This window comes from Aquila chrysaetos, chromosome 4 (assembly GCF_900496995.4).
Source record: "Aquila chrysaetos chrysaetos chromosome 4, bAquChr1.4, whole genome shotgun sequence".
Lineage (NCBI taxonomy): Eukaryota > Metazoa > Chordata > Aves > Accipitriformes > Accipitridae > Aquila > Aquila chrysaetos.
In genome coordinates, this window is record NC_044007.1 from 29871778 (window position 1) to 29898897 (window position 27120).

General features: G+C 41.2%; 1 protein-coding gene across 1 annotated transcript; it reads right to left on the reverse strand.

Annotated features, from left to right (window-relative positions):
* Positions 1-7514: 7514 nt before the first annotated feature.
* LOC115340683 (carbonic anhydrase 2) lies at positions 7515-25672 on the reverse strand. The gene is made up of 7 exons (XM_030012618.2): positions 25418-25672; positions 24631-24828; positions 14294-14412; positions 12749-12841; positions 11931-11993; positions 10728-10883; positions 7515-8378 (listed from the first exon to the last, which is right to left on the reverse strand). The coding sequence occupies exons 1-7, from the start codon at positions 25449-25451 to the stop codon at positions 8259-8261; spliced, it is 783 nt and encodes a 260-aa protein (XP_029868478.1). The 5' UTR covers positions 25452-25672; the 3' UTR covers positions 7515-8258.
* Positions 25673-27120: the final 1448 nt, after the last annotated feature.

Genomic DNA, 27120 nt, shown 5'->3' on the forward strand with positions numbered 1-27120 from the left:
TGCTGTTTTACAGTGCCCGATTATCCCAGGCTCTGTCTTTTCGAGATAGGGAACATGAGATGGGAATCTATACTGAGAGTACATGGTAGGTCTAGACCACTGTACTGGGGTCCTAACTGAGGATGGAGGTAAGTGTTGGAGGCTGTGGGAGTTTGGAAAGTAAGGGTTGTTGTATGAGACCTGAAGTAAGGTGCAGGGAGGAAAGCATCAGTGGTACCTGCTGAGTGAATTCTGCACAGGAATTTCAGTGACAGAAGGACCAAGGTACTGAGAAAGGCCTGGAAAGTGTGAGTACAATTATCTGTCTCCTGAACACCTCACTTCCCTACTGGAACCTTGACATATAGTCATGCCTCAGCAATTTTTTCCTGCTAAATCAAAAGGAAAGTGCTGGAGGGTTTTCAAACTCCGAGAAGGACTGATACCTTGATGGTGTCACTGTAGGTTGTGCACATCAATATAGTTTTCCCTTCATGACATTTTGCAGTGCTGCCAACATCCACAAATTATTTCTAGTCTAGAAAAACAATAAATCTGAGAACCACCTCTTAAAAGAAAATTTTTATTTTTCCCTATCTTAGGAGGAAATACTATTGACATTAATAAGAATGAAAATATCCTAATCTTCTTTTTATATCTGATTAGTTTTCTTTCTTTGCATTTACTTGTATGTCTTTAGCACTCTTTACCTGGGGTGTTCAGACCAATGTAGGTCAAAATCGTCTTATTGATTAGCAGACGTCACTGTGAATACATGCTTATAACACTTGGGCTCCATGGAGGCATAAATATCTGACTGCCTATACTGCACTGCAGAAATAACAGGTTTATTCAGTTTTCCTTTTTCTCTCATTATTTTCTAGCGTCTGCTTTCATGGTAGCGTAAATTTTAACAAAAAGCTAACTCTTCTTAGCTGGCAGAACAAGCAGACAACAGATTTTGAAACTGGATGGCAGAAGTGTAATAACTTTTTCAGAAACCCATAATTAGCTAGGTCACAAGATGTGCATAGAGCATGTACCCATTTCTGTCAATACCCTGCTACCTTAAAGTTATGCTCTTAAAGTTATTCCTGAATCATTCATTAAATGTAGATTAGACTTGCTGTCTTACCTAATCAAGCTTGCAGGCACTGAATTTCCTAAAAGTCTGGTGTCATTAGCTCTTCAGTCACTGGGAATGCAATGACTAGGAGTGATGGCAGTCTGTGACAGGCCTGCTTTTTACTCGGCTCCCTATCCCTCTTGGGCAATTAGCTTCATTTTAGTCCTTGAAACATCTTTTAATAAAGCTTTTTTTCAACCCTAGTGGGAATCTCTAGTTCCTGTAAGCAACCATAAGCAAATGTATGGTGTCTGAAATGCATGGTATTTTTTGCCGGAGCAGACATATGACCCAGTTTTTTGCCATTATTAGTAGTGCGCACTTCAAAAGGTATAGTTTTGATGAAAGCGCAAAGGGTTGAAGACAAAGATAAAGCAACTACTAACTAAATACAAAATATTTTGTTTGGCTTGATGTGGATTATTTGTTTTGGGTGATAATTGGTATGTTGGTTTTCTGTTTCATATCCTCTATAAGACAAATGGTCTCAGAATGACAAAAATAAACACTTTTCCAAAGGTTTATATTACTGAAAGCATAACACGCTGAAGGAAGAAAGGCTTTTCCTTCTCATGAATTGGGGTTGACATTTATCATGCAGCCAGATATATCGCAGTAGTTAGATACAAGGCCCAAGGTCTAACAAAACATTGTTCATATATTTTGTTATTATCATATAACTTTATTAAACACAGTATGGTGGTTGCATGACAGACTAGTTCATTATTATACTGAGATAATTAACCCTCAAAATGAAAATCATCTCAATATTCCACAAGCTTAGATTTTTTTTCCTGTTTGCTATTTTTCTTTCTGAAATGCAAAGATATTTTCATAGTCCCCTCTTTTCCTGTAACCTAGATAGCTGCTCAGTGCTTGCAAAATCCTCTGAGAAATAAGAATGGATTTTCACGTGGGAATGATCTGACATTTCCATTTACCTGGAGTCTTTACAAGGATTAGATAACTAGATGGAAATAGAACTTTACTCAACAGAAATTAAGAGCTGGATCCTGCAAATCGCTTAAGAGCATGTCAGCTTTCTCCACATGAACAGTCCCACCAGCCCAGCTCACTCCTGTTCAGACAGAAGCCATCTCTGGAGTGACGAATGGAGACAGAGATTTCAGCAAGGCTACATTTACCCCATTACCTGCTAGACTGTGAGCTTATGAGATATTTGGAAAGTCAAGGTCCTAGTATGGAGATTGAGGCCATGCAGAGACCATCTGTTCTACAGTGCTTCATTGGTGATGTCTCCATTGATTCTATAGGGCACTCTGGCAGCCTTGAAAAGCAGGAGCTTGCACCATTTGTGGTTTTCTTGTCCTTTAGCCACTACAGTTGTTGTCAACTCGGAATACAAGGCCTAAAAATAGCCCTTCATGCATGTGCTGTGCTAATGGGAGTAGCACAGTCCTTGTTTCCCATTCATGTCTTTGGGAAACATCTGTGAAGCTGGATTAAAAATGAAGAGCGTTTCCTCTAGCCACCTTTACTACAGGTGATTCCTCCATCCTATCCCCTTCCCAATATTCCTCAGGATAAATCTCTAAACTGCAATCCAGAGGAACAGGACACCTGACTTTCAGGCATTCAGCCTCCTAACTCCACTCATCATGGAGAATGGCCTTTCCTGTGCAGGTTGTGTGGCAAGCCAATTGAACTTCCATTAATGGATGAGATTACTCATGTCAGTGATCAGTCACATCACAGTTTTCATGATCAGGCCCTAATTTTTTATATTGCTTCCCACACACCCTTGATGATGTGACGAGTTCTTCTCCACAGAGAGAGAACATTAGGAAACACAGAGCAGAAGATGATATTTAAGAAGTCACAGCAGGGGCACTTCACTCATTCCGCGATTACTGCATTTTATATCTGTAGGCTTTATCACTCATTGAGTACTTGTTTATGTCTCTAAAAATCATTGAAAATACTTCAGTTTCAAAATGCCTTCTGGGTATGACTTCCATTACTAGTCAGAAAGTAGTTAAGAGAGTCTGATGCACTTCTACAGAGAGTAGGAGGAAATGATGTTTACCACCCTCTTTTAAGCTGATCTGCAAAATGCTGTCCTTTCAAATGTCTCCCAGGAACAGATTCTGAGTAAGGATGGTATTTTTTTCAAGCCTTGTTTTTCTTTTTTTCTTTTTCCTGCAAAACGCTGCTCTTGTTTTCTTTAATGTTTCTATCTTCCTTCTCAGGGCATGGTTATTAATCACTAAAACAACCAAAAGACACATTCAGTGCAAGTATCTGGAGGCCTTTCAGTTTTGATTTTGATTCAAGGAATATATTATTCAAGACTGTTATTTGAGAATAATGCAATTAGACTGTTTATAGTGACTTTTGGAAGAAATAAAATTAATAAAGTGGTGAAGAGATGCAGCATTCAAATTACAATATCCTGGATCACTTGATGTGAGCATCATCCTATTAAATAGTCTCATATTATTCTTCTTGCATCAAGTTCAAGTCAGCTGGTTGAAGAGGAATTTAGGCAGAGGAAAGAGGAAGTTCCTCCCTTACCTTTGAGTAACTCCAAAAAAGTATTCTGCTACTACACAGTTTTGCAAAAAACAGAATCATTGGCTATCCTTCCTCCTTTGCTTTGGAAAGGGCGCTCTGCTTCTACCGTCCTTCCCTGCTTAGGTGCACTGGAGGAGGCCCAGCTGTGGAGCAGAGTGGGAGAGAAGATCCCATGAGTCCTTACACTAGCCTGCTTTTTCCGCTGTATGTGGGGTGGCACATGATCAGCAAAGAGGATCCTTCACTAGTCATGGGTTTCACTTCTTACACTGATGAACCCTGCAGATGGAGTCCTCCCACCTTACCAGCGTAAGCTGGACCTTTGGACCTGGCCTTTGGGCTAGTAGATCAGTGTCCGGAAGAGAGAGCCTAGCTCTGCTTTCTGTGAAACCTGTCAGCCTTGGCACATCCATCGTGCCTCTCAGAGACACCCGCTGCAGACAGAGGAAGACTTCTGTCTGTGTTATCCCTGGTCCAAGGCACCCAAGTGCCACACAAACTCTTTTTCCCTGTTTGATCTTGGGGATTCCCAGGCAGAAGGCCAGTACTTTGCAGCAAATTTTCCAGGTCCTTGAATAGCGAGTGATGTTACAAGACTCATTAAAACCTACCCCTCAGGAAAAATATGTAGTTAATATCCACCTGTCTGCTCTAATTACTTGTTTATTGCATATTGTCTCAATGCATTTCTTCTCTGTTTCAGGGTGTGAGTTCAAAAGAGCAGTGACTGCCTCCTGTCTTACTTATATACAATGCCTCATACCATGCGAGATTATAAAAACAGGGCTTATATATTGCCTTTTTCAAAATGTCCTGAGGATATCTTCTTATTGTTTAATAAGCTGCGGTGCATTGACATCCTCACCAGACAAAACTTCCTCTGTTCTGAGCAGCACAGCTACACCATTTTAGCACTGAGCCCTGCTGAGAATCTGCGTCCGTCAGCTCAGGCAACATAGCTGTGTTGCTTTGAGCTCTGAACTAAAGCGAGCATCCTGAAGAGCTCGATGTTGGATGAACACGAGAGCTTGGGGGATCACTACACTGTAATCCACGCTGGGCTGGGGACGTACCCAAAATGGCTTTGGTTTGTGGCTAGGATAAAAAAACAGCGAGACTTGTTGTCTAAAATTAGTCAGGGATCCCTGAAAATTTTTGTCATCTTACCTCTCGCTGCTTGGTGTGGAGCCACGATGGGTTCAAATATGCACCCGTTGCACTCATACCTTTAGGAAGTTGGTGGCTGGGGAGTCTCATGACCTGAGTGAACCATCGATGGCATCAAGGCAGCCCAGCCCTTTACCATCATACTGAAAGAGGAAGGGGGACAGCAGTGGAGTGTCCAATTGCTAAATAGACTTAAAACATATCACTCAGTGTAAGCAACTGTCACCAGGTGCTACGTGACTGTGAGATACTGTGGTTTGGAAGAGGAAGCGGCTGACATTAGAGGGTCCATGGGAATTTTTCAATACAGCCACTGCCTGTACTTTCATCAGTGCTTGTTTCTACAATATTAGATTTGACACAGCTGTTGCTTGCAGGGCTTTTCTTTGAAGAGTTAGAAAATCCTAAAGCTGTCATTTAGTGAGTGATACTCTTCTATAAACTATCTGGACTTCTATAAATATTGCTGACTCCATGCAGGGCATTATTATCTAATCTCCCAGGGAACATCTCTAATCACAGTCTACCCGCCCATGTCAATCTAGGACACATCCAACCCTTAGAAATAGCAGTGGAGAAATCATAAACTGTTCTAACACATGGAGTTGGCAGACAAGTGCGAGACAAGATCACAAACTGTGCAAAATGAACAGTTTGCAAGTGAACGTGATTCTCTCTTTCCCCATCAAAGTGCTGGCTGAGTATCTTACGATGACTTCAAATTAACACACTAGCCTTCTTTTTTTTCTTTTAAATAAATTTCCCTTTAATCAGAGCTGCCTACTTGACAGTAACACAATTACCTGCAGTGGGTCATCTTCTGTTCCATGACCAAAGTGGTCTCTTTTTTCGTTATGAATTCATAAAGTTTTCCAATTGAAACAGGTCTGAGTGTCTTATAAGAATCAGCGTTGGTTTAAGTCTGCTGTGGAACAACTGCAAGACCTAATTACAACCTCTTCATACGAGCAAATAGTGAAGGAGAATAGAAGTCAGGAAGAAGAACTGGATGGTTCTATTCACCTTTATCTTAATCAAACTCACCATTGAGGAGATGGATCATGAATGACAGGGAAATTGTTTTCTTCATTTCTAGGTTGGCCTTAATCTAAGTCTTCCTTGAAAAGGCTATCTATTGGACAAGTCTAACTGCAAAGCGTGAGTTTGTGCTAAGCCCATGTACCATTTTATGGTGGAGAGAGGTTTTTGTGAGGATTTTGGGGCACGGTTGTCTAAGTTTGTTCACTTAAAAAGAAAGCAAAAAAAAAAAAAAAGAAAAATGAAGAACAGTGTTCCCTGGTAGACCACACAGGTAAGACATACAGCAAGCTCTTCCTGTACACCATGTATATGACTTAAGAACACCAGCTTGCATTGTCTGCCTGAATACAAAAGTACTTCATAGTCAGCAAAGGCAAACATATGGCGCTGGCAACATTCCAGGTAAACAGGCTCATGCAAACAAGATGATAAATATATGGCTGGTGTTGGTTGTCTTTGCTATTACTTATTATTTATGGAGCAACCTTGAAGTGCAATGGAGTATGAGATCTGAAACTTTTTATTGCAGCAGTGGTTAGAACTTCACAGGCGTTTCCAGGTTTTTACCCTAGCCATTAGGCAGAAGTTTACGTTCTCCATCACATACCAGCCTGGATACTATTTAAGCTGTACAGGTACCAATGAGATTACCACTTCTGAGAAAAGTCTTATTACCTAGTAGTCAGGGCATCATAGGTGTCAAGATATGGGTTTAAAACCCAAAAATCTGGGGGTCTCATATTTTATTTTTTTAATTTTAGGAGTGTCATAACAGGTAATCATTATGCAAAGAGTAGGGTTGCCATCTTTGAGACCAAGTTCCAGAATACATACACAATTCTAGGAAAAAGTTTAGTGTATGTGACTGCTAACAAGTACTTTGCTTCAGCTTCAGCAAAAGGATGCTACCTGCTGAAACAAGTGGGTCACAAGCCTGTAAGTCTCCATCCTTGGAGATACTCAAATGCCATCTGGGCATGGTCCTGGGCAACCTGCTCCAGGTGGCCCTGCTTGAGCAGAAGGGTTGAACCAGATGACTTCCAGAGATCCCTTCCAACCTCAGCCATCCTGTGATTCTGTAAGGTGTTTCCTCTTGGCTTGCTTCAGCAGCTTTAAGCCACAATGTATTGGATCTATAATTCTAATGTTAGAGGTATAAACTCCCTTGCATTGTTTAGGGGACACGTGTAGCACTCAGGCCTGCGGGTGACACTTCGAGTCAGAAAAGTATTCAAACCACTCAACATGAGGAACCTGAATTAGTCAGCATAGTTGTTGTAGGAAGAGACAAGTACCTTCGTAGCTCCACTCAGAACAGCTGAATTTGGAACAAATGACCTGTGGCAAAGGAACATTTTGTTTTTCTGTTCTGGTTTTGGGGGTTGGATTTTTTTGGTGGGGGATGGGGGTGTGTGTTTTAAATGGGGAAGCTTTTCAAAGCAGATTTGACAGTCTTCTATTGCTCAAAACTAACACTTCCTTCTGCTATCAGGGAGTTACTTAGAGAAAATTTCCTAACATAGCCATATAGGTTTGCATTCACCTTCAGTGTCATTGAAGCCAATTCCCAATATCCTATATGTTCAGTAATTATGTTTAATATGCAACAATGCAAACAGATTAGTGACTCCTTTCCTGAATTAAAATATCAGCATGGAAGCAAAAATAGAAGTATAGATTTATTAGAGAATTTATCTAAAATACAGTATTATTTTCCTCTTTAAATTAGAGCATATATTATTTCAACGAAAAGATATTTTGTATTATTTCTATGGTAAATAACAACTTTTAAAGATAACACTTAATTTAGGACTTTTTTAATTAAAAAAATCCAACACTACCATTAAGACATAATCAAGGTTGTTGATAGTAGCATGGGTAAAAATGTAAAACGGTCTTAAAAATATTTACATGTCAGTTTCTTAAAATCTAAGTCTAATTCTCAATATTCATTTTGCTTTACTTTCTCAAAATACTTTTATTCCTAAATCATACCTAGATTCTGTATTCCTGTGCTTTTCACAAAGCTTCAAGTTATCGTTAGTTCTGTGTACTATCACACCAGTGGATGAGGTTTCTTAAAATGGCTTATTTTGCTATGACCATATCCCCTCCCAAGTAGCCAACATACTGTTATACCAAAGTGTCAATCATCACAGTAATAGTCACCAAAATGCACACAGCCACCACCACCCCCGTGCCTCCCCCAACCCCACGCCTTAAGAACCCTTTCCTATTTGGCCAAGAGCCTTTCATATTTCATTAGCTGGCATTTTAGATGCAGAGCAAAAGAAAGAATGGATCTGGGAGACAGGATGTTGCCAGGGCACACATGGCAAAGGTTTGATTTGTGCTTAGCAAAAGGGGCTCCTCGCAAACACAGCAATTTCTAACACGCTCAGCACTGAGGTTACTGGAAGGAAGCTCTGACTTCTCTGCTCTTCAAAGGCTGACACGGGCGCCAGTTGTCCACCATATGGCACACGGGCTCATTCTCAGCACTGAAGCAAAGGCCACGGAGTTTGCACATCTGTGGAAAAAGGCACAAACATCCTCAAATGCACGCTCTTGTTTCAGCAGGACTATTTGAATTGTACACCTTGGGCCTGAGCCAGAGGTCCAACTCAAAATTTCGCCAGCACTAATGGTCTAGAGATGGCGTCACCACCCATGTGTCTCTGCATTTCATCCACACCGTTTCCTGACACAAGCTCTCCTGGCCACAAAATATCCTAGCAAGAAGAGCTAAGAAAGCACAGAAAACAAGGACGTAGGCACACATTTCCTGAACTCTGTGCACAAAGAGTGCTTTGTCCTTGATTCAGATACAAATTCAAATTCTTTCAGAATTCTTTGCAAGTTGTACAGTTATAGCTCTTTTGAAAATCGGATTTTTTTTTAATCCAGTTGAAATAAAAAAAAAAAAGGCAAACCAAAAAAACCCCAAACAGACCTTACCCTTGGGTCAAATTAAAACAGCCAAATTCATTCAAGATATCTTGATTTTCAAGTACTGTGAGAGGGAAAACTGTTCCACACCAATAGGAGCATACTGTAAAGTTTTAGTGCGTGTTCCTAAAGTAAAATTGGCGTTTGCACAGTCTGATGTAATATAAGCACCTTTATGTCTAAGTGGGCACCTCCAAAACTAGTAGAAAGACTGTGCCAAAGTAATAACCCACCCCAAATGTGATCTCACACAGACAGCTGGAACTGCTGACAGAAATATGTAGGTGGGATACAGGACTTCATACAAGTCAGGCTGCAGGCCAGGCTTTTCCTCATTCAAGGAGGAAGGCTGCCAGCAGTGACCAGCCCAGAAGAGGACTTTACCTTCAGGACCGATCAGAACAAACTTTGGAGCTCAACCTCTGCCTGGAACTGCTGTGTCACTACAGCAAATAACAAGCTCACTACACCCTGCTGTAATAGCCAGCTTTTATGTATCTTTGGAAAACCAATTCAACTTAAACCCAGTGTCAATACTCTGCTTTACAGTTTCTAGTTTTGATCAGTTTTGGAATGAAAAGGCAAGCTGACACACACACTGTTTTGATCTCAAATCCGCCTTTGAAATGTCGACGGTAATATGGAGGGCTGTGTGTGGGAGAAACAAGTGGTGTCTTTTACCACTTCTAGGTGGTTAAAGTAGGTGTAATAGGAAAAACAACTCTGTTTTGGTAAATGTGCTCCTGCCCTATAATAAAACCATATTTGCAAACCTCAGATTATCAATAGCAATACCAGTAGTTTAGAACAAGTAAACAGTGTCAACTTTAATGCTCCCTTGCAGTTTATTAATGGTAATCATTGCTATAATTATTATTTCCAATAGTTCTTCCTTGTCATTTATTCTATCTTTTATTACGTTAAGTCCCACAACAACTCAATTGCACTTTTTTCACATCGGCTGAAGAAACCCCCTAGAATTATGTGTATTGTTAGCATGTCTACCATCGATAAAAGGGATTTAAGAGTGTGAAGGGTAAACTAAAGCCCTTCAGGGCTAGTTTATATTTATAGACTCTAGATTCTATTTATATCTCCCAAGCACACAGATGCAAACCCGAGGATGAATCTTGCCTCTATGTAATTTCCTTAATGGATGGTGCAGAAAGCTAGGGCCAGGAGTGATTTAATCTGCACGAGCTCCTTCTGACTAGGAAGACTCTATCTTCCTCAAGCTGCTCAACAGAATAAAGGATTTTTTTCAGGCAGCAGACTTCTGGAATTTGCAAGTTTCGCCTCTTCCAAACAACACAGTTTTGTTAGGATTGTCACAATTCTGCGTGGGATCTCCCAGCCTGTTCTGTGCTGAATACAACTTGTAAAATGAGCTCTGTGTCCTGGAAATGCTGGAAGATCAAGACCAACTACAGATCTATGGTATGAGACTGGATGCAGAATACGTGCTCTCCAGATGCCTGGTAAGCCCAGTATTTTCAGGGCAAGTATACCCAGTGTACATGTACAGCATGTGTGCATGTACAGCAAACCTGCTGATGCTCACAATACATGCTAGACTAACTCTGCATGTGCTAACGGTCCTTTCAGGCATGCTACATTTTCCCAGATCTAACCATGTATTTGGAAAGCCTGATTAAATTTTTAAAAAAACCCAAATTTTCCCTGGACTGTGTCCAAACAGAGGACAGCCTTACATTTTACAGCAAACTCTACTTCCACACATAGAAGCAGTGTCCTGCCAGGAGAAGATAACCACTTCAGATAGATATTTTTGACATGTGATGCTAGCTAATACCCTGCATAGCTCTGCAGTAACATAAACCACCACTTCAGAGATCACCAGGAGGGCTGAACTGAAGCAATCAATATGACTCCAGTACACATTTACTGGCAGCATCCATTGGAGACCTACCTGCTCGGGGCTGACAGTGATGGGCTCCTTCAGAACATGCCAGATCACACATTCAAGCAGTGGGGGAGTGGTCAGTGAGCCAGGGTACGTCCAATAGTCTCTGCATGCAGGAAGCAGTCCAGTGGGGTCAAAGTTTGTGAAGGAAGCTTGCTTTCCCTACAATAAAGAAAGTAGATGGGCTAACGTCAGGGGAGAGACCACATACACACGCTGGGCTTGCAGTAGTGATGTCTCCTGTGGGAAGTTCCATGTTTGGAAAAAAGGCAGAAATGGAGTTTGGCATGAAGTGTCGAGTGCCTCCTACAGTATGTTTGGGATTAAAGGCTTTCAGCAATATATTTCCTGTGTTATAAGACTATCAAGACATTGTTTCTCACTTCAAATGTTGAATTTACGTTCCTTGCTGCTATAGATATGATTTGACCTTGCTTGAAGGAACAATGAGACTTCAGGTGCCACGTACACTGATTGCACTGGAAATACAGAAACTGGAAGACCTGTTGGAGAGTCCATTGCAGTAAATGGCAACATCCATTTACCTCAAAGGGAGCCTGATGACAAAGATGACAGCGTAGTCTCATTCTTTACCTTTCCTGTCCACCTTTCTCATTGGGACAGGCCTTTATCTGCTATGAAGGTACCTAATTACTCAGTAAGTACTTTTAGTTTCTCATTACTCAGCTCATTAAGATCACACACACTCTTCACACAATATTTAAAACACAGAAAGGCTTTTTTTCCTAAGACTTATATATCCTGATCAAACCTCTTATCTGGGCTCTCTCTAGAAATAGCCAAGAGAAGCATGCCCTCTTGGAGGAAGGAAATTTATCCCACAGATGCAGAGATGAGGGGAAGTGCTTTCTGCATCTGTCACCACTGACTACAAAGGGCACCGAGAAGAGTAGTTTAGATTAGGAAGATGAATCCTACCCTATAGGTTTAAATGCAGTTAAGAGGTAGAGAAATGTAGTCACAGAGATACAAAATTATCACTGTTTCTAGTATTCCCTGCCCTCTACCGCAACTTCATTCGAATCTTTTTTGCATTTAGGATTACAGGAAAGTCATGCTGATGGCAGGAACATTTGTTTTACTTTTGTACCTGCAGCAGACTGGGAAAAAGTAAAAAATCCACTTTCTGAAGAAGACAACACGAGACAGTTGTGACTGGTGTCAATCAACACAGACAGCAAATATTACCTTGGTTTGAATGGAGTTCAGAGCATCCACAACTTTCTGTATTTCAGGCCTGGCATTTCCTACCTGTAACACAAACCATATGAAAAAGAAAATAACCATGCACTCCCGCGATACTGTTAGTTTTCTAGTTCTCAAGGAAACATTTTCCCAGCACCATTTCATTACATAACAGAAGTATTACAGCAAAAGTGACTGGAACTGTCTCTGTAAAATCATGCCAGTTGACAGTCAGCACAAATGGGTCAGCCAAGGACACTGGACAGAATAAAGTTATTTTCATTTACAGTGTGTGGATTTATTTTTGGACTTGAGCTGTTCTTTTTTTCACAGAAGTCAGCCTCCTAATAAAATACAGTGAGGCCAGGACAGAATGCATACTGCAGGGGCACAGTCACCTTCTCCAACTAGCTGTTAAGACAATTCACCTAAGACAAAACACCCTGGACATTTAACAATGACAGGAAAGGGAAAATAGGTGTTATTTAGGCTGGTACTACTGCAGATTCATACATGCGTAACTTTGTCAGTTACGCACATCACCTTTCACTGACAAGAGTTATGTCAGTGTCACTGTCGTGATGAAGGCAAGTATGCTGCTATAGGGCTGCCAGTGATGGATGGCAGTCATACTGTATGGCCGTGTACAATTTTTATATGTAGAGAAAGACAAAAATTTGGAGCACCACCTACTTTGGTATAGGTTTAGGCAGTATAGCATAATGCTGCCTTATTCTATATTTTAGGCTTTTAGGTCCCCCTGCAACACAATGAATATACTGGACTCATCCAAATAATATAAAAGAAAAAGTTTAACTAACCTTCATGAAGACGCCTACCACAGCCAAACCATCAGGATGCTTCACAGCTTCAGCAAATTTACCATATTTTACGTTCCAGTGAACAATATGGAGCTAGGAGCAAGAAAACAAGAAGCACTATGAAGATGATATTCCATCCACAGTATTTTACAAATGAGGATGCAGGGAAGTAATTTATTAAACATTAAGAGCAGATGGTGTTCTACTGCTGAGATTTAAAACCTTTTGTGTACAGTTAAGAACTTGTTGAATCAGTCAGCTACTTTCAAGTTTCACCTATGCAAAGAGATTTCTGTCATGCATTTTATTTTGCTTCTTACTCTTATTCCCAGATGAGTTTTAAATGCAAACTGTGGCTGTATCATTCTGCTTTAAGTCTGGTGAAACTCCCGTTACCTTCAGCATGAGTTTTTCCTGCATGCAGCCTGCAGGATTTTGATGTAGTATTTTAATGCTATATACCCTGGAGTTCTTATCAACACTGAAATACATGATTGTCAGTGTCAGAAAAAGCAGAGAAGACACCTTAACTACAGATCTGACTGCAATCTAGAGAGTTTTTAAAAAACAGTCCTGTCCTTTTCTGGAAAGCCTTTGAAAAGAATATGAAATGAATCTCCAGGTCACATTAGCCAGGATGTTGCTTTCTTCTTCATTTCCAAGTTATTTCTAATTTAAGTTCATCTGGATGTTTCCCCACATTGGCAAGTCGAGCAAGTAATTATGGTACTGTGAACAGACGTAAGGCAATGGCAAGTTTCTCAGATAAGACAAAAGCTACTTCCCCCTCATGAAAAAGCAGCAGAGCCAACAAATTTGTGGGGCCACTTCTTTCATCCATCAATGCATATCACAGGTATGTTCAGTCAATGTGCATTTATGAAAGGGTTAAAAAAGTCTGTCACAGCATCCAGAGGTAGATTTCTAAACAGGGGACAAGGAAAGGTAGGATGCAAGGTACTAAAGTCACATCATTTCTGTCGTGAGACTGTAATACAGAGTCTTAAGTGGTCCAAGGGACATCTGGAGTCTTACGGATATTACAAAGACTGCCTGCAAGGTCTCACTTTGCTGCCTGTCCTCTTCACAGCTCCCCTTGCTTCTTTGCTACCAAAAGATGAAAGGGTCTGCCCCAAAATTATTCTGTTATTTATATAAATGTCTCTGATGTTAAAAATTGAAGCCAGGAAAAGGGGATGTGTGTGTACAGGGGTGCTGCTGTTCTATTTCTTCATAATTTTCAAGAGTCACCGAGAAAGCAGGGGAAAACCAGGGATAATTAATGTGGGTTTTTCTGCTTCTGTAGTCTCTTTGACATGAAGTAGCTGAGAAAAAAAATATTACAAGAGTCCTCCAATTCTAATCTCTGCTCTTGCAAGGAGCAGGTCCTGGGGTGGCAATTGTACCAAAATCATCTATGGTAACCTCCACAATCTCTTGCTCTACAAAGATCTGTAGGGAAGCTGCTACTGTGGTGAAATATTAAAAAAAAAATAAAAATACTCATTATACGCAAAAGACCGGAGAAGGTAAAGCATGTCCTACCTCTGCATCATACTTCACACCATCCACAGTGTGCTCAGACCCTTGGCCCTCACAGGATCCCCAGTGAATATGAAACTGTGCCAGCCTGTAGACTCCATCCAGCGCTCCTCCTTGCAGCACTGCAACGCAAAGCACCTCTATTAATATCTCCCATAACCCTTGTTATAGAGTCTCACTTCAAACTGGAATGTCCATCTCAAGTCTTCCGAGTGAATTACAGTTCATTGCTCTGCATGCTGCCATGCTACTCCAGACCATCTTCAATGGTACATTGCTGCAATATGCCAAAATCAGTAATAAACATATAGAAATTTAAGTGACTTAACAGTTAGCGTTGCATCAGCAATTTAACAGGCATGCTAATATTACAGGTGATGAGGGGAGAGCTAAGGATGCAACTCTTCTGTCACCAAATAAATAAAAAAAGGCCAAGAAAAAGAACAGCCTTTATTAGAGGCCGATGTAGAGTTATTCTATGGAAGTACACTTGAAGACCAAATCATCTTTCACTAATGTACCCTGTCCCTTCATTTTAGACACTTTATCCATTTAGGCCTTAATCCTGCAAATCCTGTGGCAGATTGGATTGAGTAAAATGCTTTTAGTTCCAAATTAAATCTAAACACCTGTTAGCCATGGGTTGCAGCAAGGTAAAGTGCTAGGCACAGTGCAAGGCACTGCAGAGATGAGAATTCCAATCTCTTGTCCCTCCCATCCTTTACTCCTCAAGAATGAATTTAAAAAATGGTGGTGAAAATGGCAATGCCAGCAGAGGCAGATTTTTTAAAATATGGATTGGAAATGAGGCATTTACTTATGGTCTCCACTATCTGACATTACTCCTGCTATGGGACTGCTGTAAGTGGAGTGCTCAGCCACACTTTCAATTATACAGGAGCGAGATCCCCTGAGCTCCCTTATTCTGCTTGTTAGTTTTAACCTTGTACTTAAACTGTGACCAATTGCCATTATGATATGCAGGATCAAGCCCTACTACTGCAAAATGCTCAATTCACACACAATGTCTCCTCCAGTGCAGCATAAAGCACGGAACAATAACAAATAGTTCTATTTAATAGAACTATTTATCTAAGTTATTAGAGCAAGGTTTTACACTGGTTTGTGGTTTTGATTGTTTTGGTTTTTTTTTTTCCTAAGTGTCTGAAATTCACAATTAAATCTTTAAGATGTTAATATTTAAAAATAAAAAATATTTTAAAATGTAATTTGAAGTGTTACATATGTTAGAGATCAATTTATCTCTGTATATAAATATATATATACAATAAAGTGACAGAAGAGTGTTGACATCAGATTTTACATGTAAGTGTGCTCTGTGTATGTGTCACAAACAAAATGGTTCTGTGGAGTAAAGATGCTTTCCTCTCACTCTGCGGTTAGTCTAGATGCTATCACAACACGTGCATGTGTGAAAATATACATCAAATGCAAATAGGAAAAGGTCACTGTCTGTTCAGGTTTGAATAATTCTGATTATATGCAAGCATGGATAACACAAGCCATGGATACTTGGCAATGAGGTGAGAAGGATTTGACTAAAAAACTGGAATACACGAAAATTAAATGTAAGATGTATATAAAACACATTAGTTTCCACTGGTGTGCCTCACACATGCAAAATTTGGGTTCAGTGTACAAATTTAGCATTTGCCTGGGGCTCCTTTGGTAAATATATTTAGAAGTCTCCCAACACAGATTTCTATTTGAAAAATGTGAATATATGTTCCACTGCGGTCTTTGTAACTTTGAATACTGTAGCCAACACTGAACAGCCAACAGACCAAGACTTGCCCTACCTATTGCCAAGCTATGTGATACAAAGAAGAATGGCTACTTAAAGCAATTAAATAGGAACATATCTTATTCTACTTTAATGTTTCTGCATGTGCTAGTTGCCAAGAAGCATAACTGTTTCAAGCACAGGACTACAAATCAGAATACTTTTCTCAGAACAAAGACTGCGAATGTGCATTAGCTCCTTTTGAAAATGAAGTAATTGGTTGCTATGTCTTTACAGATGCAAAATCATTTAATCCACACAATATCATGTTTCATTTAAAAATGATGCCATGGAGTTGCAATGTTTCAGTTTCAGTTCCTTTGGCTAATAGACTTGCTGCTCGTTGCAGGTACAGATGGACTGAGGTTCCACCATTCCTCAACCTCAGAAAGCACTAGCGCAGCACAGGTTAATCTGCCATTATTAATAACGGAAAGCATGCTGAAAAGCAGAACCATGCAGTCTTCTTAAATCCATTTGCAGTGTTATTTCTCTATACAAAGTTTGCTATAGTCTCATAAAACTAAAAAGATGCACAAAAATCTCTTTGCAGTTTTTGCTTACTTTTCTCATTCTGTGGTTCTCAAATCCAGCACTAGCTTATTTTGACTCACAGCAGAGCATTCAAAGAAAGTAATAATTAGATTAGTGTGAATGAATACAAATTCAGCAGGCTTAATTACAGAACAGCCCTTCTTGTTCTAGACTACATTAAGCAGTTATTTTTTTTAATACTTCTCAGACTTTCCAAAGAAGTAAACTTTAAAATTAAACTTCAAAGGCAAAGTAGAAATGTTAGAGCTTCATTTTTTTCCAGCACAAGCTTTTTAAACCATGAATAAATGCTACCAGCTTTTGCAAAGTTAAAGTTCTTTGAGAATCGGAGGAATGTTCACACCAGGAACTTCCCTGTCCTTCGTTGTCCCATGTGACGTGAACATTGATTCAGGCCACACTGACGACAGAAGTCCAACCTTTTTTTGAGGGGTGGGGAAATTCTGATCCATACTTGAGCATCTCGTTAGCTCCCTTCACTTTGAAATTAGTATTAGTGAAAACCATCCTGGAAATACATATGTAGCTGTGCTCCCTTTTGTTATATAGCACAGCTTCAGATGCAGGGTGAAGACAGCACAAGCCAACCTGGAAAACACATTCTTTTCTTACAGATTCAACCTACTCAACACAATCTACATCATAACCTGGTCTCCATAGACATGTAACAGCCCAAGAGGTGACAGCCTGAAAAGGCAACTTTTTTTTCTATTTGACAGTTATCTGAAATGTTACAGGGAGACATATATGGAGCTACTTTGCTTAGATTAAGAAATGGTAACTGTTTTCAACCTTCTACCCTTTACTGGAAAAGTTATACTAGTAACATCCAGTAATTATATTGCACTGTTATTAAATGATCTTATAACTTTTTCTAAATTAGGTGAACATAAGTGTTAGCAGCGCTAATTGGAAAGTCAAATAACCACATGAACTGTTCCATTTACATCTGTGGGATTTCTTCGATAAAGAAGGTGAACTTGATTTGTTTCCATTAGACTTTCTTAGGATATTTGGAAACACACAGAAATCAAAGGGCATTTTGCTGCATCTGGGACAGCTGTCTACTGAAGCCACACAATTTCACTGCTCTATTTAAAGGCAAGTCACTGGGTAGTTACCCTTCCCATGTAGAACAGAACAGCTGTGTAAAAAATACTGTGGACCACTTCATACCTTTCTTCAGGAAGTGGCAGTATCCACATCTGTGAATTTTTGGAGGAATACTGTGGAATTACTGTTATTTAGTTACCTCCTATGGGATGTTCTCTCTATACAGAGCAGGAGACTAATAAATCACATTAAGGCAATAAACCTGTCAAAGAAGTAATCAAAATGGCTGAACTACAAGATATTGTTTCATGAGTTAGAATGAATTCCTTCCAGTTATATAAATTAGTGTGGTAAGAAAAATACTACTCTAAAGTTTGTTACTCTGAGAAAATGCAGAATGAGAAAATGTTCTTGAAATGGAAATCACTGACAGCAAAGCTCCTCCCAGTAGCTGAAACAGTGGGTCCACTACAGCACAACAGATGTCCAGAGCTCCAAACTTAGGAAATTTAGTTCTAATTGAGATTCCACCAAACAAAAAGCTAGCAGCAGGACATTTCAAGCATCTACCTTTGAGGACAGCCCTCTTGCACACACATTGCTTTGGCATAAAGAAAACCATGATTTTCTATCAGCCTACGGTAGATATGCACGTGCTTATGACATTGTAGGCATGTGTGTATGTAAATATATACATTACTGTTAATGTTTTGTAAGCTTTTGTGTATACACAGACATCTGTATGATACATAGAAAACAGGCCTTGAGGAGACAAAGTAGATGAAGAGTTACTTGAGAAAAAAACCAAACTGAGCACCATGCACTATTAATGGCACAAAAAAGGCTCTTAGGAGGATGCTCAGGGATTAGCCTTGTGTTCTTATGCAAGGATGGGCTTCCCCAACTGACAGACTGAAGAGTTCAGTTAGGGTGAGCTGTCACTTCTGTGAAACCTGGAGTACACAGCGTCACATTTTGTGAGATGTTTCCTTCATTATGTTATCTCTTTCAGACATTCCTCCTAGGATGCTGTATCATGACAAGCAAGACAGCATGCAAGCATCTGACTAGGGATCATACTTGCAGAAAACATCTGTAATGGGTTTCACCAAGAGAAAAACTATATAATTGGTATCTCATAAGAAAAAAACCCCTACTCTGACCTTGCTAGAGGGTTAGCCTGATAAGACAACAAGGATGTTCCACAGAGATAGACCAGAATGAAACATCTGCCAAAATGCAGCAGGTCTGCAGACGTGTGTATCTGCAGCGGGTCAGTGATTCTGATTCACCTCAGTTGAACTGTTTCATCCAGACTGGGTAGCAGCCAGAGAGACTCTGACCTGCTTAAGGATATAGTCATTTAGGTTCTTAACTTTCCTCCCACTCCCTGAGACCAGTGGAGTTTATTTCTCTTGTAGTCTCTCAAATGAAGATTCTCTGAGAGTCATTCTCTGAGTGCTGTACTGAATCCCTGATCAGCCTTCAATCCTCATGTTTCACACCGTATAGGCTGACAATTACTTTGTAAGAACCAAGTTGGAAGCATTAAAATTCTCTTAAAAGTAACAAATGGTTTAATTTCTGATGGTAATAGCTATAATACTAATCTCAGTGACTGCTTACAGTACTGAAAATTGTGTATTGGACATGGTCCTCATTCTACGTTGAGATCTAATGAAGGATGAACAAACTTAAGTTGTGAACATTACCTCTAAGTACGCAGCAGTCCCTCATGCCTATAAGTAAATGAACAAATATATCGGCTAGGAAGAGTAGTCATGGTGACATCTGTCATACAGCTTAATTACATCTTAAAAAATAAACTTATCCAAGTGGCCCTAGCTGATAACAGCCGACTAGTTTCTCCTGGTTTTGCACTAAAAGCGCCTCTAGAGGCGGCATTTGGAAAGGAAGGAAGTCGCCATGATTCTTAAATGCACAATCCATGCCAAATTTCTGCTCAGAAGTTGCTTGTTAAAAAAAAAAAAAAAAAGCTGATGTAAGTGAAGAAGGGTACTTTTGGACTCTGTAAAGAAATGAAGGCCTGAAACATGCAGGACTGATCTCAAGCCCTCTCATCTTCTTTTCCAGTTCCTGGAAGCACTAGAGCTACTCAAGTCACTTGCTTACGTAGGCTTTGCAGCTTCTGGTGATCCCAGTTCATGAGATAAATGACTTAATGATCACACACCCTCTGGGACGTCTGACTTTCTGGTCAAGCAGTGCACAAAAGTGTTTGTGACACATAAGGAGGTGTCTGAACACAGTCCCCTAAAGCTATAAGCAATCAGTTCTCTAATTTATGATTCCAAAGGGTCAACACATTGCATAGGCTATACCGCATTGCGGACCTTCAATCCATGACGGTATACTGGTAACACGCAATATCCTTCTGGCATAGCTAATATTATATCTGTGGAGCTGGGAAGCCTAAAAATAGACCAGTGGCAGTGACTTTGATTAAGAGTTGTGCCTTAAAGACAACAGACCTGTGTGTTTCTTCCTCCGTTTACCAGCTGAGGTGAAAGTGTAGGAAAACAGCAACAGTGGCACAACTTTCAGAGTAACTCACTGCCAACCAAGCAGTGCTAATGCACTGCTTCTTGAATAACCAATGTAACAAAATAGATTGGTTTGTTTACAGGGAGTCATAATTCAAGACAGCTGAAGCGTCCTCATTAATATTTACAATTACAGGAAGAATTGGGTAATATATTTGATTACAACTACTGAAAGTCTCCCAAGGGGTGCTAGTATAAAGGTCAATACAGTATTTTCACTTCCCTAGGTGTCCTCGTAATTTGAAGTTCTACTATGATTTAATATTTGCAAAAATGTCGGATTTACTTGGGCCTCTGTCTTGGATTTCAATTTTATCTCTAGTTCAGCGGCAAGGAAGGAAAAGGAAACAGGACACTTGTCCACAAGCAGAAATTACCAGTATATTTAGTAATGTCTCTAAAGCCTTATACCATAGCTGCAATTCACTTCTGTCAGGTTCTACAGCTAAAACATGATATTTTAACGTTCTTGTTATGGAATAAATTAATTGCCAATTGACTTCTTCCTTTTATATGCTCATCAAACACATGATCAGAAAATACTGAATACAGTGCCTACTGCTGTGAGCATTCCCCATTTGAATTTCAGGTTTTACGTGAATTCTGAAACGTTTTCTGGGAAACTTACATAGAGAACACATTATGTTACAAAAGCCTCTTTCGGGCTCTTGAGGCTTTCTGGAGCAAAGTCACTTCCTGTGGTTTTACAGCTCTGAGAAGTCACTGTTTACTTCTGTCTTTTAAAGTGAGTGAAACGATATACATGTCCTTACAGCAGACTATAATATAAAATGTTTGATATGATAAATTAAGTACCCTTAATGAGACACTCCTTTGCTACAAAGTTCCTAAAATAAGGCGCATTATCATAATTTAAGTTAGCAGCACCATTTGCTTCACTCATACATGGAAGGTCAGGTCCCAGGATACAAGAGTGGATGAACCTGAATTTGGAGTTTTAGTCCTAGTGACACTTCCATCATAATGAATTTTTGCTTCTATTTAAAGTTATAGACATTTTAAAGATGAATGCCTACAAATGCTTGAACTTTCACTATTATTAAAAGACAGTGGACATGAGAACTAAGAAAGCAACTGGAAGAACTGAAGGAGTAACAACTGGAAGAGGAAGTTCACTGTTTACATAAGAGTCCAAGCAAACATTCTGAAAGACTGCAAGGAAATAAGACAGAAGATACCCTTTTATCTAGGAGAAAATCATGGAACTTCAGCAAACAAAAATGTTCATAAACATGGCAATGCTGGCTTGTGAATTTCCTTTCTGTCCCTACACCATTTCTGCCAACTAGCAACTGTGAAATATGAAGGGGATTCACTTTGGGAATTGACTGAGCCTTTAGAAGTGTATTCTGGAATTTAACAGCTGTCACATCACCCAAGAAATTCAAAGGCTGTACTATAAGAAGTGGAACTGAAGATTTGGGGGTAATTGCTTAGGAAGAGGGTTTTTCTAAGCCAGGTTGGTAACATCTAAGCATATCTAAGAAAATTAACAAGAAAGTAAAACAAAGTCAGGTTCTAAAGCTATCACAAAGATTTTAACATCATTTCTCTGTTAAAACATCATTGTAAGAGAAAACTGTACAGGTCATAGGCACAATTACAACCTGCATCAAGAGTTATGTCTGTAAAGCTCTACCTATTAGTAAAGAGATCTTCTAAGAGCAGAGAAGAAAACATTTTATTCTCTGAAGATACATTAGTCACATAAATTGCACATAGACTATTTTTGTTTAAAAAGTTAAACTTTCATTTTACATCCTTACTATGCCAAAGAATATAGATTGTTACTTGCAATCAACAATATTCACATTACATATTTTCTGAATCAAAGAAGTAACAACTGCTTTCAAAGAGTTTTAGCCAAACATGCATTTAAGCTTTCTTACCTATTTTTACTATACTATTACTACCTGTATTTTTTTATTGCAACAACTCATTTTGCGTACTCTAAAAAGCAGGAGTCATCAAACTGACATTAATACCTAGAACTGCTGTTCAATTTACTTCAGTGTCATTAGTTATGAGCTGGAAGATTCTTAATGAATGGATCTACTTCTTTGCGTGCAATTGTTCACATCGTGAAGATTATTCACAAACAATGATCTTATTACTTTATTTTGCGCCTACTACCACAGATAAGTCATTACTGCATATGGGACAGCCCATAGGAGCAAGCAACACAGCCCGTGGGAAGTATTCACAGGATTTTATTCCATTCTCTTCTATATAACATACCAGCACATCACATAATCTCACATAATTTCTCCTTGTGACTGTTGCATGATGTCTAACCAAGAACACATTAGCTAGTCTCAAATTCAGAAATAGGAGTGAATCAAGCACAGTCAAGTCAGACAGCTCTATTTTCTCTAAGGAAAGTAGGTTACCTAGTTAACTGCATACAAATGAAGCCATTAAGCGTGCTGCCAGGTAGATTCTATGCACTGTAATTTTCAATAGGAAGTGTGATACTGAAGGATCCACCCTCACCTGGCTTCATAGAGATCTGTTTAATTTTTTTTTTTTCTAAAGAATAATCAGTTTCTGATTCACTAATAGAGCTACTGAGAATATTTCTACTTGCATCTCCTATCCTCCCACTCTGAAAGCTGTGTCACTGCATATCTGTCAGAGGATCCCTGTCACAGATGTTCTGGTTCTGCATTGACTTTTCTCATAAAAAGCATTCTTCCTACAGACATTTCTTTAGATTATTATATGTTCCTGGCATTTTTTCCTCCCGTTACTAAATACAACCTAATTTTCACAGTCTTTCCAAACTTAGGCACACACAAAGTGAACACATAATAGTTTTGTTAGACTGTGAAGACCTGAACCTGTTTCCTTTGGGCTCAGTGAGAGCAGGATGACAGCAAGAGCAGACTCGTGTATCTGGTGAAAACACAATCTCTTTTTCTGTACTCTGAATCATTTACCTTATTCCCCATGACACTGTTAAAATGAACATGCATTCAGATCCTTTAGGTCCTCAGTGCTTCAGAAAAGTAAACACCACAAGAAATCAGAATACCTTTTTCCTTTTTTTTTTTTTTTAAACCATACAAATATTAATGTGGATGATCTGTGTAAATTATACACGGACCTATGTGTATTTATATGACTGTGAACACTTATAGCTGACCACGTAATATTGTACAGTATAAAGACTGTAATTAAAATACAAAGTCAAATTCTTAGTGCTATGCTGAATGTCTGTAATATTGTTATATTACCTGCAAAAAACTCACATTTTTAGTAGGCATGGATCATTTGTTTTCAGCACCATTCCCTAAACGACATTGCCAACGAAACACTTCGGAAAAATACGGCACTTGCTCAAGCGAGTTAAATCAGGCAGTGTCTAGAGAAGGCAGTGACTTACAATGGGATTGTTTTTGCTGTCTAAATTAAAAATAGAGGCACATTCATTGTAGCAGGGTGATGATTTCTGCAAATTCGGCCAGCTGAAAGACTACAGTTAAAGACAACCTACAAACCCCTTGTTGCAACTGCGGCTTGGATGCAGTCTGTCCATCAATGCACTCATTCCTTTCAGTAAGGATTACTAAAAAGGTTTGCAGGATTCAGTGCTTAATATCACAGTACAGTATGATGAACAGTAAGACACTGTGGAAACACTGCCTGCTAGCAAACTTTGTAGGAATATGTCAGATACATTATCTTTATCTAGAAAGCCCAGCGTCAAGAAATGTCAGGGATATACTTGTTTAAATTATGAAAGAACAAAGAGGTATTTTCTAATAATTCCTCTGTTTCTGCACTAAGCTGGGAGCATATTGGCTTCAGAAATATGAAATAATATTTTGATAACCAAAGAAACTATTTCCAAACTATTTCTACTTCATATTGTTAACTGTAATCCTTTGTTATTCTAAGGCCAATTTCTTCCTACGATGTATTTTGCCTCTTCTTTTAACCATTTGGTTGATAGCTTATGATGAGCTATGCCTAAAATTGTTCTTGTCAAATAATCATCTTTTTTTTTTTTTTCTCTCCACAGCTGAGCCCTTATCCAAATCCTTCCGATTTAAACAAAAATAAAGCAGTTCACTTTTCTGGAGTTTAGAGTAGTGGCAGCTCAAAACTGCCCAGATAGGCTTAGTTTTCTTCTAACGGGAGCTCAGTTTCCTTCTAGCGTAAAGGAGCTGGGGAGGGGGGATGCCGAATGCTTCAGGGCTGAATCCTGACCTTACTGAAGCCAGAACACTTTGGTATTTTTTTGTCTTTTTTAAAGACCCCCATGGCCTCAGCAGACATTTTAGTCGCAGCGTTAGGAGCTTCCCCCACCTCCACCCGTGCACACGAAGGCGAGATCTCACCTGACTTGTCGGAAGAGTCATCAAACTCCACGTTGAAGGAGTGCCCGTTGTTGACTATGTTCCTAGCCGTGCCGGCATCGTAACTGAAGCTGAGAGGCTTCAGAGCGGAGTCGTACTTGGCAGACTTGCTGCTAATGGCAATAGGTGACTGGCGCTCTCCATTGGCGATGGGGAAGTGTTCGTGCCAGTGAGCGGGTCCTGCAAGACAGCGTAAAGCAGCTCAGCGGGAAAAGACACGAAGGTCGGGGGATGCAAGTGATAATGATAACCCTCGCCCTAGAAAACGCGATGTTTTAACACTAGCATCAGCCTCTAATACTGGACCGTCTGTGCGGGCTGCCGGTGCTGGCAAGGCAGACGAGGGGAAATCCCACCCGGGGACGAAGGCAGGGACCCGGCAGCCCCCGAGCCTCGGAGGCTGAGGCCGGGGTTTTACCGGGGAGTCCTTCAGGAGGGCACCCCGTCCTGCTGGAGCAGCGCCCCGTCCTCCCCGCCTCCTCGCGCCGTTACCGAAGTAAAGGAACGACAGCAGGAAACCAGAAGATGCTCCAGGCAAACCGCGCGGCGCGCCTGCCTCGCTGCTCAGGCGCAGGTGGCATCTCAAGGTTAAAAGAAAAAAAAAAAAAAAAAAAAAAACAGAAACCCAAGAAAGAAAAAAGCGCCCCCGAGCTCACTCCCGCCGCGGGCAGGGGCTCGGTGCGAGGCGCAGCGGGCACGTCCCGGGCGCTGCTCCCGGGGACCTGCCGGCAGGTGTCCCGCACCGCGCCGCGCCGGGCCGGGCACTCACCGTCCTGGCTGCCGTATCCCCAGTGGTGGGACATGGTGCGCGGCCCGGCTGCGTCCGCGGAGGCTGTCGCAGCGCCGTGGCCCCGGCGCGCTCTCAGGGGCTTTTATAGGCTCCCGCCAACTCCATGCCCTTCTCCCCGCGGCCGGAGGAAGGGGTGGGGAGCGCGGGCGGGGGCGGAGGGAGACTCCGCCGGGGGCGGAGAGAGCGGTCCCTTATAATCCGCGATCCACCACGACCGCGGAGCTGTGCCGGGCCCGGCCGGCAGCGCCCCCGGGGGCCGGGCGGCGCGGGGCGGCCGCAGTTTGGCGGAGGGGCGGCCGCCGCCGCTGCCTCCCCCCGCATTGCGCACCTGCGGGCGCCCGCCCGCCCGCCGGCTCCGCGGGGCGCTGCGGAGCGCCGTGACCTTGGGGAGGTGCCGGCGGGCCGGGGGGCAGCGCGGCGGCGGCGGCGGCAGCCGGTGCCGTGCGGGCGCTCTCGCCCGCCCTTAGGGGAGCGGCGCTGCGATCCCCTGCTGCTCCCTGCTGGGGGTGGAGGGAAGGGCCCAGCAGCCGGGGCAGTTCTGTCGGGAGGGAGCCGGGGCGGGGGGGGGAGGACACACGGGGACGGGGGGGGGGAGGGCGAGGCTGCATCCTGCCGCGCCGCGAGGGGTTTTTCGTAAGTGCCGGGTTTTGGAAGGGATTGACGGGGATGTGGAGGCGGAGATCCGCGCACTTAGCCGAGGGGAGCTATGGTCACGCTTCGGCAGAATGAGGACGGTATTGCTTATTACTCGATAGTGTGTTTTTCCTAGTCACTTTCGGAGAAGGCGGCAGGTAGAGCTGTGCTTGTATTCACTTCTTAGCATTTAGGAAATACGTGCTTGCCGTGAGAGCGGTTGAGCTACCACTCCCGAGGATGGGCTGGCGAGAATAAAATTGAGCAATACATATTTTAGATATCTTTATATTGCTTAACACTCTGGTGTTTTACCGCAGGACAGGAGGGATGAGACCTTGACAGCCCTTTTACAAAAGGCTGCCGTTCGTTCAGTCGTGTGCCGGCTCTCCCTGTCCCTGGGCTGTAGCGGGGCTCTCTGTCCCCGCGAAGCAGCTCGTACCCAAGTGGGTTTGCGGATGATCCTTTTTGAAAGCTTTTCTGTGTCCTCTTGCTCCCGGCAATTTTTGGTATGGGAATGACACTGTAACTGTAATATCGGTTTATCCCGTGTTCTTATTAAGACAGCTTATTCAAATGTGGCTTTAATTTTATTCTGTTGCCATTCAACCACGGGGTCTAAATTCTGCTGTCAGTGAGGTCATTGTAAATCTAGAATAACAACAGCAGAATGACTCCATCATTTACATTCAGCGTTGCAAAATGTGTGTCATTTGTTTTTATTTGTTAAGAGAGGGGAGAAAAGTCTATTCGTACAATGTGGTTACTGTTGCTAATAGCAAAAGGAACCAGCTGGGAAATTGCTTATAGAAATTAAAGGCATTTCTCAGACCCCTTCGAGTATAAGCAGAAAATATTTAAAGCTTATTACTGATTAACACAGCGTGTGTCCTCTCACGTTTGCATGCCTCTACTCAGGATGGTTTAGCAACCACAAAATGGAAGTGTGAAGGCAACACCATATACACAGAAGTTATTTGGAAGTGGCTGTGGTGTATGCGATGTAGAACAGCAAATGGAAATGCACATGTTAGAAATTTATTAGGAAT

Bases quoted from the DNA above. Each gene is read 5' to 3' on its own strand.
- LOC115340683 (XM_030012618.2), bottom strand. From the start codon at position 25,451: ATGTCCCACCACTGGGGATACGGCAGCCAGGACG. The intron at 24,829-25,417 runs GTGAGTGCCCGG...GCTGTCTTGCAG, and splicing joins GGGATACGGCAGCCAGGACG to GACCCGCTCACTGGCACGAA. The intron at 8,379-10,727 runs GTAGGTCTCCAA...CTTTTTCCACAG, and splicing joins TCACTGTCAGCCCCGAGCAG to ATGTGCAAACTCCGTGGCCT.